The sequence below is a fragment of the Sarcophilus harrisii genome, chromosome 1 (assembly GCF_902635505.1).
Source record: "Sarcophilus harrisii chromosome 1, mSarHar1.11, whole genome shotgun sequence".
In the NCBI taxonomy this organism is placed as follows: domain Eukaryota; kingdom Metazoa; phylum Chordata; class Mammalia; order Dasyuromorphia; family Dasyuridae; genus Sarcophilus; species Sarcophilus harrisii.
The window spans coordinates 272,393,176-272,414,843 of record NC_045426.1 but is presented as its reverse complement, the minus strand read 5'-3'; the positions used below and the strand labels follow the sequence as shown (position 1 = coordinate 272,414,843).

The 21,668-nt window shown below is 34.8% G+C and overlaps 1 protein-coding gene across 1 annotated transcript in view; it reads right to left on the bottom strand.

Moving 5' to 3' along the window:
• Positions 1-3,266: 3,266 nt before the first annotated feature.
• PDILT (protein disulfide isomerase like, testis expressed) overlaps positions 3,267-21,668 on the bottom strand; it is a 51,986-nt gene continuing 33,584 nt past the window's right edge. The window contains exons 6-12 of the mRNA XM_031944286.1: positions 19,209-19,319; positions 19,012-19,137; positions 16,885-17,082; positions 14,499-14,619; positions 11,770-11,948; positions 9,209-9,295; positions 3,267-3,477 (exon numbers count right to left, since the gene is read on the bottom strand). Of these exons, the coding sequence (XP_031800146.1) occupies positions 3,397-3,477; positions 9,209-9,295; positions 11,770-11,948; positions 14,499-14,619; positions 16,885-17,082; positions 19,012-19,137; positions 19,209-19,319 (903 nt within the window). The 3' untranslated portion in view covers positions 3,267-3,396. The remainder of the gene's footprint in view (positions 3,478-9,208; positions 9,296-11,769; positions 11,949-14,498; positions 14,620-16,884; positions 17,083-19,011; positions 19,138-19,208; positions 19,320-21,668) is intronic.

Below are 21,668 nucleotides of genomic sequence, written 5' to 3'. Positions count from 1 at the left end.
ATTTACCCAGCAATAACATATCTAGTAAGTGAATGAGGTAGGGTAGGGTTTGAACTCAGGCCTGATTTTAAATAAGGTGTTCTATCCATTGCACCACCAGTGACAGTAATAAAACCTTTCCCCTGAGAAATCCACAAAGAAAAGACAGATTTGTCAGCAATCAGTCAGCTGAGCCAAAATTGTTAAAGGTGGCAGCTGTTTCAGTAAGGATCATATAATCATGGATTTCAGGTTAGAAAGTATTCAGGTCTAACCTTCTCTTTTTACAGAAGAGAAACTGAGTTATTACAGAGAGGCTAAATGTCTAAATTTAGAAAAGTCAGAAGATGTCAGAGCTAGTATTTAAATTTGGATCACATGAATCTGATTACAAAAAATAACTTGTAATCAATATTTGCCATAAGTACTTCTAATAAAAATCTGATGCCTCAGATCTCTAGTGAATTAGAAAAATCATTCATCGGATGCCCCTCCGTTGGAGAATGGCCCAGTAAGTGATGGTATATGAATGTAGTGGAATATTATTATTCTACAAGAAATGTTGAGCAGATTGATTTCAGAAAAGCCTGGAAAGACTTACATGAACTGATACTAAGTGAAGTGAGCAGAACCAAGGAAATATTGTACACAGTAACAAGAAAATTATGTGATGATCAACTGTGATGGACTTGGGTTCTTTTCAACAACTGAGATGATTCAAGACAATTTGAATAGAATTGGAATGGAAAATGCCATCCACATCCAGAGAAAGGACTGATGTGGATCAAAACAGAATTTTCACCTTTGATTGTTTGCTTTTTCTTTCTTAGGGTTTTTCCCCCCCTCTAGTCTAATTTTTCTTGCACAAAATGACATATGGAAATGTGCTTAAAAGAATTTTACATTTAACATATATCAAATTGCTTACTGCCTATGAGAGGAAGGTAAAGGAGGGAGAAAAATTTGGAATACAAAATTTTTCAAAAATGAATGTTAGAAACTATATGCGTATTTGGAAAGATAGAATACTATTGAGGGGGGAAATGAAAAATTTTTGTAAATTTGTAAAATTCTCTTTCAAAGGATAAGTGATCAAATGACGTGGGAGTACAATGGAAAGAGCACTGCTCTAGTGTCAGGGGATCTGGGTTCAAATTTCACCTTTTACACTTATTACTTGTAATAATGTGTGGCCTTCAGCAAGACACTTAACCTGGTCCCAGTTTTTTCATCTGAAAAATGAGAGTATTGGACTTAATGGTCACTGGGGTCCTTTTCATATATAGATCTTTGATCCTAGGAATAAGCAGTTCAGCAATCACTATCCATGTTCCATTCCCTTCCTTAATGCTGGGGCCATTTTAGGGAAGCTAGGCAGTGCCATGATAGGGTGCTTTACCTAGTCAGAAAGATATTGGTTAAAATCCAACCTCAGATATTTAATAGTTTTGTGAGGCAGGTAACTTTGCACAACCCTCCCTCACTTAAATCCAATTCACTTGCAAATCAAGACATCACTTCCCTGATGTCATGGTCCTCTTAGAAAGTGAAGGACAAACAAGGATAGTACATATGATCATGAATAAGTAGTTTAACCTCTCCCCCGCCATTTATATAAAATGGCAATTATAAAATAAATTGTAAGGACAAATATTTGTAACATTCTTTGCAAACCTTAAAGCACCAAATAAATGTGCTACATCATTATTATTTATTATTATTTATGCATAATGTAACAATGTTTTAGAGAGATCCAGCTCTAGCTCTGAAAGTGGTACCAAATGATTATCACCTTACATGGCCAAGACTGATAGAAACATCAAAAATGTTTCCATCAAAAAAAAAAAAAGATACTTATTTTTGGATTTTAAGAGTAGAGTATTGTAGAGGATTAAAAATTTCAATTTAATTGCCTTTGGGCAAAAAAGAAAGAATTCATATTTTGGGATGAAAAGTCCTTTACAAGTCCAAGGCATTTAACACTTCACCAGGTATTTTTGGATATATGCTCCAAAGAGATTAAGGGATCCCACATATACTACAATATTAATAGCTGCAATGCTTGTAATAGCAAAAAATAATCAAATGACTGCTGAATGGAAATTGTTGAAGAAATTTTGATACATGAATTTAATATATCTTTTTAAAAATTATTTGTATTTGATATTTTTATTTTTCCCTAGTTATATTTAAAATAATGTTTATATTTGTTTTTTAAAATTTTGACTTCTAGATTCTTTCCCTTGTCCCCACCTCTGACTCCCATTAAGAAAGCACATGTGAAGGTATGCAAAATATTTCCATAAAAGTCATGTTGTAAGAAACAATATGGCTCTTCTCCCTCCCCCCAAAAAAAATTCAAGAAAAATAAAGTAAAAGTGAGAGAGAAAGAGAGAGAAAAATAGGGAGGTAAAGAAAGAGAGAGAGAGAGAGAGAGAGAGAGAGAGAGAGAGAGAGAGAGAGAGAGAGAGAGAAAGAATGCTTCAACCTGTATTCAGATATAATCAATTCTTTCTCTAGATCTGGATAGGATTTTTCATCATAAGTCCTTCGGAGTAGCCATGGATCATTGTATTGCTGAGAATAACAAAGAGAATGCAATGTATTTTAAAGTCAAAAAAATGAAAAAAAATTAAACCATTAATTACTATAATGATATAAACAAAAAAAACATAGAAAGATAGCTAAAATCAGGTTAATTGCAATCACCAATCTTTATCTTTTAAAATGAGATATTTGTAAAGCATCTAATACAATGCTTGAAATATTCATAATAAGCACTCTTTTTCTTCTCTACTCTCTTCTTGATAGCAAGATGAGACAACATAGCTGCAGAAGGTGGTACATACTATTAGACAAGGTTGTTTCATAAATCTTTTTTGATAAAGAATTTTTTCTATAGTATAATCTAAGGGGTGTTAGGTAGATGGATAAGCATTATATAGCTATGTTGTAAAAAACAAAAGGTATCAATACTTTTTTTTAAAAGAAGTTAGTGACAAAATGTTCCAATTTTTGGCCATGAAGTCTCCGAGTTCCAACAGAGCCATGGATGAGTCATTTTTTATCAGAAAGCATCATTTAAGTTTTTACCAAGTATAAAACCATCTCAGTAGGCAAGCTTCTCTTAACTGCTTGGTTACCTTGGTCTTAGAGCTGTGACCTTGATGTTGTGGCAACTTTCTACCACAGTGCCTGTCAAATGTTCCTGAATTTGAAAACCAGAAGCTAGTATAAACTAGAGAGTTATTTCCAACCTGGAATGACAGACTCTAAAGGAAACAAGATAAAGCATGGATATTTTATTCTGAGGTTTTATTATTTTCCTTTTACAATATTATTACTCAAAATATAGTAGTCCTATGTGCCCCGTGGCTTGTAAATGATAAACATCTATCTTCCTGTTCTTCAGGAGGATCACAATTCTTCCTTGGTTTTCTTCCAATCTTGAAGAGAAAGGTCCTCTTTTTCATCAGACTCTTCTTCCTCAAAAGACCACTAAATCAGAGAATAAATATAGAAGAAGGAAGGAAGGAAGGAAGGAAGGAAGGAAGGAAGGAAGGAAGGAAGGAAGGAAGGAAGGAAGGAAGGAAGGAAGGAAGGAAGGAAGGAAGGAAGGAAGGAAAGAGAGAGGGAGGGAGGGAGAGAGAAATGAAAAAGGAGAGGAAGAGAGGAAGGGGAGGAGGAAAAGAAAGGGGAAGAGGGGAGGAAGGAAGGAAGGAAGGAAGAGATAAAGAAGGGGGGAAAGAGAGACAGAAAAAAGAGAGGGAAAGAGAAAAGGAGAGAGGGAGGAAGAAAAGAGTCAGATACAGAAAAAGAAAAAGATTATTATCTTTTATTCTCTTTTGGGATAAAGTACAGTAGTGCTATTGTTAATTCAAAGGGTATTCATAGCCCTTTGGGCATAATTCCAAATTGCTCTACAGAGCAGTTGAATCAGTTCACAATTCCACTAGTAACTAATTAGTATTTCATTTTCCCCATATTCCCTCCAACATTTGTCATTTTCCTTTTCTAACCTAATAGTCCATCTGAGAATAGCATGAGGTAGTACCTCAAAATTGTTTTCATTTTCATTACTCCAATCAATAGTGACTTTTTAATGTCTATAAATAGCTTGATTACTTCATCTAAAAACTGTTCATATTTCTTGATCATTTGTCAATTGGAAATGGCTTTTATTTTTTATAAATTTGATTCAGGTCCTTGTATGTTGGAGAAATGAGGTCTTTATCAGAGAAACTTGTTTCAAAATTCTTTTCACAACTATTATTGTTAACTGTGCTCCGGTTATTCTATTCTCTCTCTCCTTTTACTTTGTCCCTCCTCAAAAGTGTTTTGCTTCTGACTACCCCCTTTCCCCATGTTTTCCCTTTTATCATATTCCCTGCTTCCTGTATTCATTTCCCCTTCTATTCTGTTGCAGGGTAAGATAGATTTCTATACTCAATTGAGTGTGTATGTTCTTCCCTATTTGAGCCAATTTTGATGAGAGTAAGGTTCACTCACTTCCTCTCTTCCCCTAGAAGACCTCTTTCAGAAAGAAAATATATCCAGAAATGATAACAGATGAAAACAATTTATTATAAATTTGATCAGTTTTATCTGGGAAAATTAGTGCAAGGCACTGAAGGAATTCAAGTTCTTCCTCCTTCAACTCATGCTTATAAGAATCATTCTTTTTACAAAGCCTTTTATGTACATCTGATCCTCACAATTCCTCACAACAAATCTGAAGAAATCAAAACAAATTTCAAAGACTTCAGTGGGTTCAAATGTTCAAATTACATGGCTAATTGTGCCTTTGTAAAAATGTAATGTGAAGTCTCCATTCTAGAAGATTCACCCTCAGAATCATAACTATGAAATCCTTTCACTTACAGCTAAAATATTTGGTGGAATATGGTAGAAAGGCAATGCAAAGGACATTATGGACTGGGTTACTGATGGCATAGAGGTCAGTCTACATATCCAACTGAATAAGGAGAAGAGGCAATCTATTTCTCAAAGGGTTGAATCAAAACCCCCAAGAGTATTGAGAAACTGGGTTAAAATAAAACTCTCTAAAAGAAATAGGAAGCTAATGCTCAATTTTTCCTAAATCAGGAATTGTGTCCTTTGAAAAGGCACCTATGAAAGGGGGTTATATTTTGAGAAAAGCTCACTAAATATGGAACCAGAAAATCTGTGTTCAACTCTTGACTCTTCTTAAGTTTTTATTTTTTTTCATTTTTTTAATTGTCCCAATTCTTTGGAGTTTTCTTTCTTTCACTGAAATCCTATTAAAGCAGAGAAAAGATGTCTCCTGATTTCCCAGAAGGAAGTATATGGGTGTTCTGTTCACTTTGTTTCTTAACCTCCACTATCTTCCATTCCCCTCCACTGTTCCAGGTCTGTCATGCCGAAGAATAGTTTATATCTGTAGCTGCACCAGTTTCCATAACCCAATTTGCTGTGTCAGGGAAGGTGATGGTGATGATGAAGATGAAGATAATAATAGAATAACAACTCCTTCAAAAGCCAGCCAAATATTGAATCAACCATTTATTCCTGATATAAATGCAATATTGTCATAGTATATAATTTTGTAATATTTTATATATACATATATGTACATATATATTATAACCATTTTACTGATATTTGATTCAATATATTTGCAACTATAATTATTCAAGGTTTTGGTTCATACTTTTCTTTCTCTGCTTTATTTATCACTAGTTTTGCTCAGGAGTACATTTGTCTTCCAAAAAGTAAGATATTCCTTCTTTATTTTTGCAAAGAATGTATATAATATTAAAATTAGCTGTTCTTTTAATATTTGACACAACTCACTTGAAAGTGAATTAAAAAATTGCTCTGCTTCATTTGTTACCAGCATTGTTCACATATATTTAGGTGAAATAACTCCTAATAATGTTCTTTATTTTACTTTCATCTATGAATTCTTTTTGATTTTAGAAATTTGATCTTCTCTCTTATCAGATTGCCTAATGATTTATCTACTAAAAAAAATAGCTCCTAATTTTCTTTACCCATTCATTGTTCTTTGTTGATAATTTTATTTTTATTTTCAAAATTTCTATTTTTGAATTGGTGGATTTTCTTTTTTATTTGTAGCTTTTCTACTTTTTAAGTTGTCCCAATTCTTCCATTTTTTTCTTTCTTTCATTGAAAGAGGGAATATACTTTCCCCTAAATTTTCTTTGGCTGCATCCCCAAATTTTGACAAGATGTTGCCATTTCCTTTAATAAAGTTATCTGTTCTTTCTATGAATCATTCTTTTACCTACCATTTCCCCAGGGATAAATTAATTAGTCACCCTTTGCCTTTGAAACTTTTCTTCAAAGACCCTTTATTGGTTACAATTGTACTTAGGTCAGTAAAATAAAAGTTTAATAATTCTGCTTTTCTATGTTCTTATAAGATTTTTAAAGTCTTAGCAAACGGTCATACAACTGAGATACGTGTGTTTTCTATTATTTTTGAATAAGCCCCAGAAATTAATCACATTTAATTTTTTCTAAAATTCTATGGAAGACATTAACTTCTTATTTTTCTTTTTGTTAGACTTGTTCTGAAAGATGCACTTTGAGGTAACTAATTATTTAAAAGTTTTGCTGTCTACTTCTCCCATAATTCAGTTAACCCTTCTTTCAAGTATTTGAGTGTATTGCCATTTGGTGCCAAATATTAAATACTGATAAATATTTCATTATCTGTGTCTTTAAGCTTCAGTACACTTGAAGTATTAAAAATTCCATTACAATCCTTTATTTTAACTCTCTGTGAATTCTTATATTTCAAGTGTATTTTATAAACAATATATTGTTGGAGCTTAATTTTATTTTACTACTCTGTTTTATGAGTGAATTCTTACTATTCACTTTCATTATTATGCTTGTTCATTATGTAATTCTTATGATTTTTCTTCTTTTCTTGAAGAAAGGAGGTTTATGATGAAAACTAATAATAACTGTTCCTATTCCATTGCTCTTTCCCTCTTCACCAAGCCCAGGCCCTGTCTATTATTAGTTTGTATATTTTCTAAGCCCCTTTTTATGCTCAACCTTCCAAAGCTTAGCCAGTTTTTGCATTTACCTGATCTCGTGTCAATCCCCTGTCAGTTCCTCTCTCTCTGCTCCTGCCACCTTCCATGTTCTCCTCAGTTCATGATGGTTCCCAATTTTTCCCTTTCTACCAACTTTTGCTAGTTGCTTATTTGTGTGTGTGTTCAATTCTGGACTACACATAGGAGTTAAGAATATGTGAAAGCTTTTTGACTCCTTCACTTTCTCCAAGAAATTTTCCTTGCATTAATTGATTTTTCCCAGATAGAAAGTAAACTCCCTAAAGGTCAGAATTGTTTAATTTTTGTTTATGTATGTATTTTGCCTACATCAGGGATGGGGAGTAGCTGGTCTGTGGGCTGCATAAACCTGCAAAAACCATGGGATTGGCCCTCTCTAGGCACCACAGGTGATGATGAGCTGAAAGCTAGGTATAACAACTTCCCACTGCTTGAGTTCTATAACCTGATAATTTTGTATGGCCAGTGAGTGATGTAATAAATATCCAAATGGCCCTTGGAAGAAAAAAGATTTCCCTACCTCTGATCTATGTCTGTGTAAAGTCAAAGCCTAACATAGCTCCTGGCCAATATTAGATGCCTAATACTGCTAATTCTTGTTGCCTGCTTCCCTCATGGATTAATTGAAATGTACCCATGAGAGAAGTGACTTGAAAAACTATTAGAGCACAGTGAAAACTTATAGGAAGATTACATTAATATCTAGCTGATATATGCAGTACAAGACTTGAATGCCATTTTGTTCAGGTAACGGTAACAAAAAAAGAAAAGAAAACTTGGAATCAAAAAATCAAAAGAATATTAGAAATTCTAGATTCTCCTAATCAGTGATTGAAATCAAGAGTCAAAGGTTAGGGTAATATAAAGAGTCAAAGCAGCAAAAAAAATCTCTTTAATGTAAATCCTTATTATAGAAGCTGGAGAGAACTAAAATTAAAGGAGATACAGAACTTTGAAGAAGGAAAACTACAGGTTCTCAAAAGTCTAACACAACCAAAATATGAGTTGAACCAAATGCAAAAGTTTAAGTGCCACAGGAGAGTCAGGTCAAGAAGGATAGCTGAAATTCTAGCTTTTCTGCAAAAATGGACAATAGTAGGACTGGATAAGATCAATAATTATTGTCCAAATGTTCCAAAGCACAGCAAAAATCACAAGCAAAGCATTTTACCAGCTATTTATCACATGCAAGTCTGATTCCACTTTTTCTTAGAAGTCATCATATATCTATATCCAAAAGGCAGCTAGCTGCCATAGGGAATAGATTGATGGACCTGAAGTCAAAAGACTTGAATTCAAATTTTGTCTCAGATACTTATTGTATGACCATGGCAAATAACTTAATCTTTGTTTCAATTTTCACAAATGTAAAATGAGGATGATTAAAACAACTATTTTCTAGTATTACTGTGATGATTAAATGAGATATTGGTAAAATACTTAAGATACAGATGGTGTTTTTTTAAGCTAGTTTACTTTTTTCAACAGATGACCAGTTACTTTTCCAAATATAAATCAATTGTATGTTTCTGTATTTTAAACAAAATATTCACAGCTTATATCACTCAAAAAATCATAAAAACTTTTTAAAAAGCAATATATTGGCTGAGAAACAAAATGGATTTGTCCAAAAGTCTCAAGAGAATAAAGAGCAACTTAAAATCAATCATTAATAATTGAATAAGCTCCCCCAAAACACCATGGCATTTATACTGCTAAATTCAAGACCATCACTAGATAAGTTTTCTTTTTTCTTTTGTTTTATTTTCAGCATGTCAGGCCAAAAGATGATATAGATATTTAGAAATGAATATATAGATTGTGTTTATATATATGCACATGCATATACAAACATACATACATAGATACACATATATACATGCACAATATACACACATATATACATATAAAGCAGCTTATATACATAAGCAAGTATAACATCCTATAATTCTTGAATTATTTAAGAACACTTTTCATCTTTATCTGTTTTACTCCCCTGCCTTAAAATGTTCTTAATTTTAAGGAAGAAGAGATGATGAAAATGACTGATAGTCTATCCTAGTATGTAACTGGTTTTTTAATTGCCTACTTCCCTAAGTTGGGTATAATAATTAAGGATAAAATAAGACAGCTTTTACCTCCTCTAATTCCATTTGGGACTTGATTTCTTTTTCCACAAAGTCAATAAAGGCATTCAGGGTATATTCGCCATTATATGGTACAACCTAGGAAGAAAGAAGAGCAAAACACAAATTACTGTTTGACTTCTCTTGAAATTACAGAAATAAAGCAAATTATGGCTATCTAAAAACACAAAATAGTGGTCTGACTTTTCTTGCAATTATAGAAAGAAATCAAATCCTTAGTACTAGGGATTTGGAGGTGGAAAGGGCTCTAAATATCACCTCATTAAAAGTTCTCATTTTACAAGTGAAGTCCAGAAAAGTTAATCAACTTGTTAACCAATACAGCTGGTAAAGAGCTGGGGCAGTATGTGAAACACTGTCCTCTGAGTCCAAATCCAGTTTCCTTTCCAAAATGCGGTATTCCTTGGCCCAAGGATTCCAAACGTAGTAATAACTGATATGGTGCTGCTGTGGTTTTAAGCTTGAATAAATTCAGAAGTATAAATGCTATGAATTTACAAACACATGATTTGAAAGATTATTTAAATTTTTTCAATATTATTTTTATTAAAATTCAACATAACCATCCTCCTATGCTATCACTTTATTCAATTTTCAAATTTTTAAAAAACATTACCTCATACTCAGTGACTCAAAGATTGCATTTCTATTCTTAGTCTCAAGATCATTTGGAGACTGGGTTTTTTTTTTATTTCTATAGCATTTTATTTTTCCAATTACATCTAAAGATAGTTTTCAACATCCATTTTTGTAAGTTGAGTTCTAATTTTTTCTCCTTTCCCTTAAACTCCCCCAACCAAGATAGCAAGCAATCTGATATAAATTATATATGTACAATCATTTTAAACATATTTCCATGTTAGTCATGTTTTGAAAGAAAAATCAGAACAAAAGGGAAAAACCATGAGAGAAAAAAAAAATTAAAAAGGTGAAAATATTATGCTTCCATCCACATTCAATCTCCATAGTCCTTTCTCTGGATGTATATAGCATTGAGAATGAGGTATTTATTCATATGTGATAGTTTTGATATGATTCTCACCAAAAAAAAAGTTTATTGGAGACAGATTAAGTTAATCTTGGTGGCCAGTGTGAGGACTCCCCCAACCAATCCATTAGTTTGAAAAAGGTTCCATATACAAAACATAATGACAGCATTCTCTATCTTGTCGAAATTAAAAATTTATTATTCACAATTTATAAAAGCATAGAAGAAATGTAATAATTAAATTTTCAATTGATATTTTTCTAAGTTACTAAAGTTTTTTAATGTTCCAAGACAATATCTTGTACATATATTGCTTGAAATTTTTTTTTGAAGTTTTATATATACCTTTTCTTTTCTCATTGCAATAACATCATGATTTCCATTTCACAGAGACTTGAAGAAGATTAAATAACATATATAATCACACACCTCATAAGAATCAGAGTAAGAATTTGAATCAGTTCTTTCTTGAATCCACTATATTGTGATGCTTCTTGTGTAAGGCTTTTATCATCTTTTTTATAATCTTCCTGAAACAACTATTGCTTCTGGGATAATTTTTTAAGGCCTCCACCTGACATTCAAGATAATTTTAATTTAAAATCTTTCCCAGCAAACAGCCTCTCTTCCAATTACGTCAGTGTCCTGAATATCCTACTTATTCCTATTTCCTTTCCTTGGCTCTAGTAGTTCAACCTGCTTGGAATGATCGATTTACAGCCACTTCCTCCACCATTTAAATCCTATCCATCCTTTAACTCCCCATCCAAATATCTGCTCTGTAAATAATGTTCTCCAACCATTCCTGTCCACACTGATCTCTCCCTTTCTAGGGGCTGCATTGCTTGATACTTTGTTTCCTGATTGTTTTCCCATATTAGTCTTATGTCCTCAGCTAAACCTGTATTTTCAAACTCAAATAAAAACAGGGTTACAAATTGGAACATAAGGAGCCCTGTGGGCATATAATGAGTCAGGAAACCACATACTGACATTATCTGTGTTTCATTGTATTTTTGCTTATTTTGATAAATATTTACCAATTGCATTTTAATCTGGTTCTGGCAGCACTTGAGAGTGTTGTAAACCACACATAGCCCCTCCCTAGCCGAGGGTTTGACACTCATGGGCTAAACTCTGGAAGAAAGAACCCTACATTATTCTTTGGGCTTGCACCCAAACACCTACAGTGGCATCATGTCAGCACAAAATTGGCATTTGGGAGAAAAAGAAAAACAAAAACAAAATGTTTATAATCAAAAGGCAGTCAGGTCCAATTGGGTGAGGAGAACTGGGCTTAAAAATCAGGTAGGATCATGGAATCTTAGATTTATGGCTAAAAAAGGACCAAAGAGATCCTCTAATGAAGTGCTGTCAAATCTAATGAGAAATGGGATTGCTAAATACATAAGGACCCATGTAAAAGAGGGAGTTTCCAAAGGACCTCTCCCTTCCACTCCTGCTATTAAAAGAACGAGATCAGGGATCCATGAAATATTAAAGCATTGATCATTATCATACAACTCAAAAAAAGGCCAAAGGCAGTCAACTGAAATGTTCTCACCAAATCAGATTTAGCTGGAAAGAATTTGAAGAATGGGTACTTTTCCAGGAATGTCTGATGAATGTCATTGGCAGTAATGTCAATTTTTGCAATGGTGACAGATTCATGATACTGGTATTTCTTGCCTAGCTCCTCTAATACTGGGAGCAGAGACTTGCATTTATAAGACCATGGAGCATCTGTAAGAGACAGGATAAAGGAAAAGACATAGTTAAGGAAGAGGAAAAAACTAAACCAAGATTTGGAAAATTCATGTTAGCCCCCTTTTCATTACTAATTAGGTTCCTGGCATTTCTCTTCCTAATCATTTTTTAAAATCATGTTTATCTTGCTCTTAAATGTTCTATAATCCTATTTTGAGAAGAAATGGACTAAAAATCACTGTATCCAGCAATAAAACATGTAGGAGTGGTCATTTGCCATCTAGACTGGTATTTAGTTCAAAATATAAGTTATCTTTTTTGGCAAAAAGATACAATCTTTTCCTACAATGTAGAAAAAAGTGTTTCTTAAGACTTTAGAAAGTTTCAGAGTGAAAGATAGTTGAATGGCTGCTGTTCTTTCCCACTCTGGATACTTCCTTTGCCCCTTCCTTACATCCCTTTTTTGCCTATTCCTGGGACTAACCCCAGGGTTTCTGAGTTAGTGTAATTTCTTAACCATCTCCTATTACCCATGAAGCTCCATTTAATTGTCCTTAGCAGTATATCAAGTCCCCAAGGCATTAGCAAGCTTCGCCTGCTGATTTCAGGAAAGAGAGGGATCTAATGGACCTCTCCAGGGAGCCCACTTTACCACAGCTTTACTTAAAAGAAAATGACACCGATTTTGTTTTTCATCATTATCATGACTTTCAGCAGCTCCAAATGAGCATTCTAACAACTAGAGATTCCTAGTCAGTACAGAAAGGTGATTGGAGGGAACCCACAATGTTTCATGTGAAAGGCTATGGATGTCCATTATTTCATCACTTGGACCTTATCTGACCCACCAGTGAAATGGAGAACGGATAATATCTCCTCCCACCCTTCTCACCAACACCCTCATATACACATTATGGTACCTCCAAGCTCACTTTTGGCACAATCTTGTTTTGCCTTCCTGATAAGTATATATTCTTTATATATAAAACATAGGATAGGTATAGAATCTGTGCTATCACTCATATAGGAAATTCTTGGTTAAGGAAATTTTATTGATGATTTGTATTTGTGCTACTCATAGGCTTGAGAGCATCTACAGATTAAATGACTTCCCCAAATTCACATAGCCAGTATTTTTCAGAAGCAGGATTTGAACCCTTTTCTTCTAAGGTCCAAGGACAAATTTAATCCCAATATCACATGCTTCCCAATTCTTCTTTTCTAGCTACTAAATTTTGGATGTTTCCTTAACAGATGTCCTTGTACTTGTAGTTGCCACTGATAAAGATTCCTCAGTATTTAAGAATCTTTTTGATTTTCTCAGTGATGTGTGTATATATACATTACGGAGAAAAAAAAAATATATATATATATATACACATTACTGAGAAAATCAAAAAGATAGATAGATAGATAGATATGAGTGGGGTTGAATGCAGGAAAGATTTAGTTTACATTCTTGCAAAAATGGGTGCCTAAGTTAGTTGACACACCTTTGAAACACCCAAGGCAGTATTTTATTTCCTATCCTGAAGGGCATGTCCCTTCCCTGATTCCTCATTAATTGGATGTTACAGAAGTTACATGACCTGAATTTCCTTCTCTCATTATAAAGCCAGTACCTGCTCCCAAGGAACTTACATTCTACAAGGAGGAGGATAAGGATGGAGGACTAGGGGACAAAGAACAAAAGATTCTTTTGTTACATCCCTGATTACAAAACCTAAGAAATATGTTTTTTAAAAAAAAGTGTTGAAACAAGTTCCTTCAGCTGCTTGCATTAATTAATTTCTTGAGCACACCTAACATTGACTTCTGAGCTGTAATTATAACAATGTTCCCATGGAATAACATGCAGACAATTATATTTTCATGGCAATATCAATTATTAAATACCTATTATACAATTGGGCATCATGTAAATGCTGGGAAGACAAAAAAGGCAAATTCCTGGATCCATATTTAGCACTGTCATAGGGTCTTCCATGTTGACCAATAATACTCTCTTTTTCCTTGAAAGACTTACTTATGAAATAGTGCTTTGAATGTAGCAACCAATTAAGATGAATTATTCTGAATTATAGTAATGTATTGGTTTGGATGTAATCCCTTCAGCAATAAGAAGAATAAGGGAATAAACACAGCCACTATTACTCTGTTAAACTATGTTAAACACTCTCAAATATTATTTTGTTTATCAACAACCCTTCCAAGTAGGTGCTGTTATCAGAAAAAAACTAGGCAAAAGAAGCAAAAGAATTATTATTAAATAGCATTTATGTAGCACTAACTTGGTTCTTGGCAGTTTACAAATACAAATGATTCTTACAACAACCCTGGGAGGTAGGGGCTATTAGTATGCCCAATTTACAGGTGAGAAAACTGAAGCAAACAGAAGGTTGAATAACTTACTCAGAATGTTATAGTTAGTACATGTCTGAGACAGCATTTGAATTCCTGACTCCAGACCCAGCCTTCTTTCTGCTGAGTCAGATAGCTTGTTCTAATAATGCCCCAACAACCACATGTATAATATTTAGGTGCCATTGTTCCCTCCTGCATTCACTTTCCCTGAGTAATACTTACAGAACATTACAAACACATTCCTTTTATGGCTAAAGACAACCTCCTTGAAGTTCTTGCCCACAAGCACCTTGACGGGCTTAGTATCCCAATCTTTGGGAATATTCTCGCTGGGTAATTGTTGCTGAAAAAACAAATTGAAAACTCAAATGAGATTATAAAGTGAGAAGGCACACAAATAACTGGCTCTAGTCACAATGCCTGAGGATGAGGAGGGATTTTCACCCTGACCAGAAATGATGGCATATTTGACTCATGCAGATCAATGCTGAAATCTACTGATTGACTCCAGGTCATGGAATTATAGATTTAGATCTAGAAGGTACTCTATAGTCAACTAGGATCACAGATTTGGAATTGAAATGGATGACAGGGGCAAATACAAATCATTAGACTTTTCAGCTGGAAGGGTCCTTGGAAGCCATCTAGTCCTGTCTCCTCATTTGACAGAAAGGGAAAGTGAGGCACAGAGCTGTTGTGTCAGGCAGTAAGTAGCAGAATTGAGATATGAACAGAACTCTTTTTATTTCAAGTAGAGTAGGCTTCTTACTATGTCCTACTGTCTCATGTAGAGAGGCAGCTAGATGATATATAGAATGCTGAATCTTCAGGCAGAGTGCTCTGAGTTCTAATTTTGCCTCAAGACACTTACTAGCTGAGTGATGCTGGATGACACTCTGCCAGGTTCAGTTTCCTCATCTGGAAAGTGGATGTAATAATAGTGTCTACCTTTCAGGGTTATGATGATTAATGAGATAACCTATATAAGGCTCTTTGCAAACCTTAAAGTGCTAAATAGATGGATAGATATAAATAGTATTACTATTATATATACTCTTGGATTGATCACTGAATTTAATAGCCATTGGGGTTTTTTTTTGTCTCTACCATAAGTATTTAAACAAAACTTTTCATAAATTTTCCAGCAGCATCTACCATTGGTTAAGCACATAACAGGTACTCACTCCATAAAGCTTTCTTGCTTAATTGATGGCCAAACCCCTTTTATGGACTCTGTGTCCCTCACCAAACACACGCACATGCACAGACACACCTGTGCACGTACATACAGACACACATACATACACACAAATCACCTTATTTAATTTGCCTTTGCAAATACAGTGGTTATGTCTCTAAAAATGTCTGATAACATCATAAAATATCACAGTTATTATTAGGACAGAGGAATGAAAGCAGGAATCAAGAGTCTTTCCTACAAACACCTGCTAAGTGGACCAAACACCTAATAAATGGACAAATTAAGGGCTTCAGGGGGAAGACTAGAACATGGATTTATGAAGCTCTTACAAATTTTATCTCATTTGATTCTCACAACCATCTTGGGAAAGGAAGTGTCATGATTATCCCCTTGATTATTTACAGTTGAGGAAATGGAAACAGGACAAAGATCAAGTGACTTGACTGCGATCATTCAGTTGATAAATGTCTGAGACTACATATGAACACAGGTCTTCCTGACTCCAGGTGGGGATTCTAATCATTGACTCACCTAGCTACTTTTAGCAGGGGGAGGCACACTCTGATTGTTTAGATTATAATTTACCATAGAATTCTTAGTAATATTTGTTCATAACATATAACATGGGATAGGGTGATGTGGAGAGAAGAGGGATAGAGGAGAAGTATGAATTCCTATACTCCATACAGAAAAGTTTCATGAATGTAGACTAATTAGGAATTGAAAAGTAAATCTGAATCAGTAAAAATTCTGAATTTTGTTTTTGTAAATTTTTTTATAATTTTCTTATTTTCAAATATACACAGATCCAAAATCATAGTTTCTTAAGTTCAAAGCTTAATGAACAATTGAGAACAATTTATAATTAGAAGATTAGTTGATTGCTTGTAAATGGCTTCTAAAAATTGGCATTAAGTTTTTGGGAAGGACTCCTAAATTCACAGTTAAGAGATCCAGAGTTTGGATGCTAGTTCTACCATTTACTTCCTAGGTGATCTTGGATTACCTAAATGGGTGCTTTGGAATGTGCTTATTCATCAGTTTACCATCCCAAACTCATTCTCAGCCAATTGGAATTTCTTTGATTGCTGACAGTTACAAGATATTCTATCCATATTGTTATTATTCATTGAAATAACTAGTTTTTTCCAAAAAGAAGGGTGATTTTAAAAAATATCAAATAAAATTAAAGTTTTTCCTATCATCCAGTAACAGAATATTTTAAATTCAAGTCAATATTATCTTTCTCCCCCAAACCTCAAAGTTGAGCCCCAAAAGTATCCTTTTTAATTGTGACATCTATTATGCAAATTCATAAAGCTGAACCTGACCAGTAGAACTATAGAAAATTATGAGATTATACTACTCACCCCCTGACCAAAAAGCAAAACCAAATCAAATCCAAACCTTTGCAAGCCCATCCAAGAAGTTATTACAGAACTTTTTCATGTTTTTGAAGGTAATTTCCTCAGCAGGCATTCTATATCTCGTGTTCTTGGTCAGATTTAGAATTCGAACACCAGGAATGTCCCAGGAAGTGATCTGGAAATATTCTAAAACATGGGTGTTGTCAACTTGATCAGTATTCACCATGAGAAAAATAAGCTGCCAAATTAAAGCAAAGCAAAACAAAACAAAACACAATTATCTCTGTGTTCTTTGCCAAAGTAGAAGAGCTTTGCTAGATCAAATATTACCTGATGTCATGCTTCATTTCTTTTCCCAGGTTGTCTTAACCAGTGATTCAAGTTCAAATAGAAATTAGGCCTCTAAACCAAATATAAGAATCCCTGAGGGCCATATAATGACTTAGTTTTAAAATGTAATGTCTTCTATATATTTTAGTGTATTTTTAGATTATTTTTTTAATTTGCCAATTTCATTTTATTCTGGTTTGGGGGGGTTGTTGTGTTTGACACCTATGTTTCAAGAAATCTTTACTTAGGCTTATTGTTTGGAAGACATAGATGTTTCAAAATAACAAAAGATCTAGCCATTTCCTCTTTTTTCATTTTCCCTTCTTCCACTTTCCCTCTCTACTTCGTACTCTCCTTCCCTTCCTTTTTTTTTCTTTTATTTATTTAATATTTTCCCCCAGTTACTTCTTCCTTTTTTTAATCCCCATACCTTTCCAAGTAATTCTGGAGCTATGATCAAATTAGCTTTGCCACTGCTCCTGCAACAGGTGTATAAATCTCTTCCTCTAAGGCCCTAGTCACTATTCCTATTACTCTGAAATATCATAATTTAGAAGGCACTGACCACATTCTCCAGAGACACATTCATTTTTGCCAATTCCCCTCTTCACCTCAGAATCCATATCCCATCTCCTCATTTGGCCCTACCATTGGCAACTATGGACTAATCCAATAATGGGGTGGAGACAAGTCTAGCCCCCAGTCTTCTTCATGCCTTGTAGTCAGTCCTTCAGAAGCACAGAAATCCCCCAGTGTCCTTAGATGTGCTTCCTCCTGTTGGATGTCTACATACCTTGAGAGCATTGCCCATTCCCTGTCTATTCCTGTCTGCATCCTCCAACAAGAAAAAGAATTCCTGGTTACAGGTATGCTGAACAATACAGATTCTATACCATGCTGTATTTTCTCCTCCCTTGCCAGGGCATTTGCAGCAAGTTAAAGCCAAAGGAGTGCATGTGTTAAATTTCCATATCCTGGAACAAAAGTTCCACTGGCTCACCTCAGTCATGACTTTGTCTAGGAGACCTACTAGTTATGTTATCTTAAACAAGTCTTTTGCCTAGCATGATAGGACATTCCTGTAATACTGCCTCTGGTAGAGGTTGAAAATGGTAGATTAGTCAGTATTCATATATTGAACTTCAGTAGGGCTAGAACTCCCTGTAACAATAGCGTGATACCATGGGCATGGGAGCCACCAGGCTTTCCCAGGAGAGATGAACTGGTCCAGGTTAGAAATGGAGAGTAAAGCTCCCATACTGATCAGATGCTTGATGGTCACTGTACTTTCCACCTGGGAAAATAAGGAGACCTAGATTCCCTTCTCTTCCTTCCCTCCTCCCCCTAAAAAAACTTAAATCTCTAAAAACCTCAGTTTCCACATTTATAATATTAAAACAGTAATATGTGAACTAGTTGTCATTTTTCAGGTTAGGCCAAACCAACCAGATACAGCAAAAGGCTTTTCTTTTTCCCCAAAAAATGGAACATAAATAGCAAAAAAAAAATGAAAAGAGGAGGAAGAGACCTTTGGGGAAAGTCTGAGAGATAAGAAATATGAATTTTGAATAGAAAAGCATGTCAATTATATGTAAACCACTGTGAAAATTGGGACTTCTTTTAAGTCTATACTTTGGGTATTTATGGAAACAAGTTTAAATAGCTCTTTGTCCTATTCATAAAAGAGCAGCAGTTATTGAATTGATGCTTTTCCGTGTAAAGAGATTGTTTGGGAGAGATGAACAGCTTCCCCACAAAATATCTTGGGCTTAATCTTCGACCTTTGGTGATGTCAGGTAAACGAACATAAAGAGACCAACAGTCCCTTTTTACAGACCTTGTTCTTGAACTCCTGAGCCACAGATTCAAAAGTTTTAACTAAGGCCCCAAATTCTGTAGAGTTCTTAGAGATGAATAGCAGGATATGATTCCTGATGTGCATATCATAAATCTGGTCCATTGTCTGAAATATTAAAAAGAAAAGCATCAGTTGTATATTTCCTCTCTTTTACCTTTTCACTTTTGAACACTGACCTCTATATTGTACTCTATAACCAAGTCCATAGTGAAGAATTTGACTATTTGACTGAGGTCTCTCAAGATGTGTCTGTCTTCTTCACATTCTTCAAAATGCACAATTGTTCCCTTGAACCAAGGAAGAAAAACATTTTAGGCTAGCGCTTATACAGACCAATAGAGTAGGATTATAAAATAATTAATTGTCTTATAGATTGTTGATGGCCTGAAATAGTTTACATTGGGGCTTCCTAATCTTTTTTGGAGTTACTCAGACCCTTTGAGCAAACTTCTGGAGCCTATGAACCCCTTCTCAAAATGAAGTTTTTTAAATGCATAAAACAAAACACTGATGATTACGTAGAAAATCAAAACTCAGTGAAAATAGACATCTAAGTTTTTTCCCCTCCAAGTTCATGGATTGCCTTCCTCCATCAAAATTATCCATGGGGATCAGTGGACCTTGGGTTAAGAAACCTGGTTCAAATACAGTTCAGCTTGGAGGGAAGGAAAATTTGTCTTCTAGACCAAAAGTCCATGCTTAAAAGACAGTAGGAACAACTTCAAGAAGAAATTATTCAGTTACTCTGTAACTCAATCCTATGACCTTATCTTCTTCTGTTTTTTTCTTCTCTTCCTTATATTTTTTTCAAGCCTAAAGTGACTAATCGACATGGATGCAAATTAGAGGCCAGTCGGGAAATCACTTATTTTCCCTCACATCTCAAGTATTGTCTTGGGTTCTCAGATTTTCATTACTGCATAAGAAGAGAGGTCTTTATGATCAACCTGCTCTAAGTATGGTCTATTTCCCTAATTTCAGTTTTCTCTGATGATTGGATTATAAAAATGGGATTTTTCTACTTCAATTCAAAAAATGTTTAACTACCTAATATGTGTATTGTACAGAACTGTAGGACAGGCACTAAGAGAAAGATAACAAAACTGAGTTCAGACATGACTCCCTGCCTTCATAAAATTTGGCAGGATCAAGAACATGGTACGACTACTAAGTCCTTGGTTAGTAGAATTAGGAAGTATCTAGGAAGCTGAATCTTTTAAGGGGGAAATTAGGAAATACCACCCAAAGATGTACTTCATTCCAAATATTCCCTAAGAGATAATATCCAGACTTCTGGTTGAGGTGTTCAAAGAGGCTAGCACCTCTCATGTAAGGACTAGCTGAGCCCTTTTCAGGACCACTCATCTACTTTTGATGTCCAACTGGCACTCAACTTTTACCTGTTGCTTCCAAGAAGCTGTGTAGCATGTGCAGTGGACATACCTTAATAAAGCTGTCTCGGCAGATGAGCTAAACCAGGTTGAGGATGAGCAAAAGGCCTCAAACCTGGAAATGAGTTAGAAAGTCATCTAGCCTAAGCACATGAAAATTTCCCCTGGAGAAATGGGTGGATGTGAACAATTTATTCCAATGGCCATGAAGGTGACTGAAGCAGGTGCGGTTAGGATTAGAGTTCCGGTTTGGGTTAGAGTCAGGAGGCGTACATTTGGGGTTAGGGTAAAGGTTGGAGTCAGGAGGGTTAGGGTTAGGGTTAGATTTAGGGCTAGAGTTGGGAGGCATTGTATATCTCCGATTCTTGGTTAAATTTAGAATTTAGGAGGTGCAAATTTAAGATTAGGGTTAAAATTCGGGAGGCATTTAGGATTAGGGTTAAGGTTAGGGTTTAGGGTTAGAGTTGGGAGGCAAATATAGGGTTGGGGTTAGAATTATGGTTAGGGTTGGATTGAAGTTAAGGTTAGGGTTAAAATTTGGGAGTTGGTAGGCATTTAGGATTAGGGTTAGAGTTGGGAAGCAGTACGAATTTAGGGTTAGGATTATGGCTAGGGTTAGAGTTGGGAATTTAGGGTTAGGGTTAAGGTTAGGGTTAGGTTTAGTGTTTGGGTTAGGGTGCATTTAGGGTTAAGGTTGGGTTAGCGTTAAGGTTAGCACACTTTTAGATTTTGGGTTATCGTTGAGGTTAGGGTTAGGGTTAAGGTTTGGGTTTGGGTTAGTTAGTGGTAGGATTATGGTTAGGGTGCCTTGATGGCTTTAATGTTTTTCCACTGGACTTGATCACTCTGGAAGAGCAAAGGAGGCTGATGACTTAGTGCAACTCTCCCTCACTTAAATCCAAGTCATTCCCCAGTCGAAAACGAAGAATAAACAATACCTTTTCCAATAGAGCTGTCATTTCCAAAAACACTTTTCATTACTATTGTTGAATATAATGTACAGTAATTTAGAATCGTTATTCATAAATACTGGGCAAACCCTCTTCTTAAATCAATAAAACAGACTGTTCAACCAATAGCACTGAGTCTCTTCAAACAGCCTATTACATAATTCCTTATTCAGCATTCTGCTTGTGATGACTCTCCCAAGCCAGCTTCTCTACTCTAATCATTTATAATTTTCCCTGGTAGCAGAGATGGGTTTATATCCACGATCCAAAAGTACGGTCAGAGTCAGGGGCACAG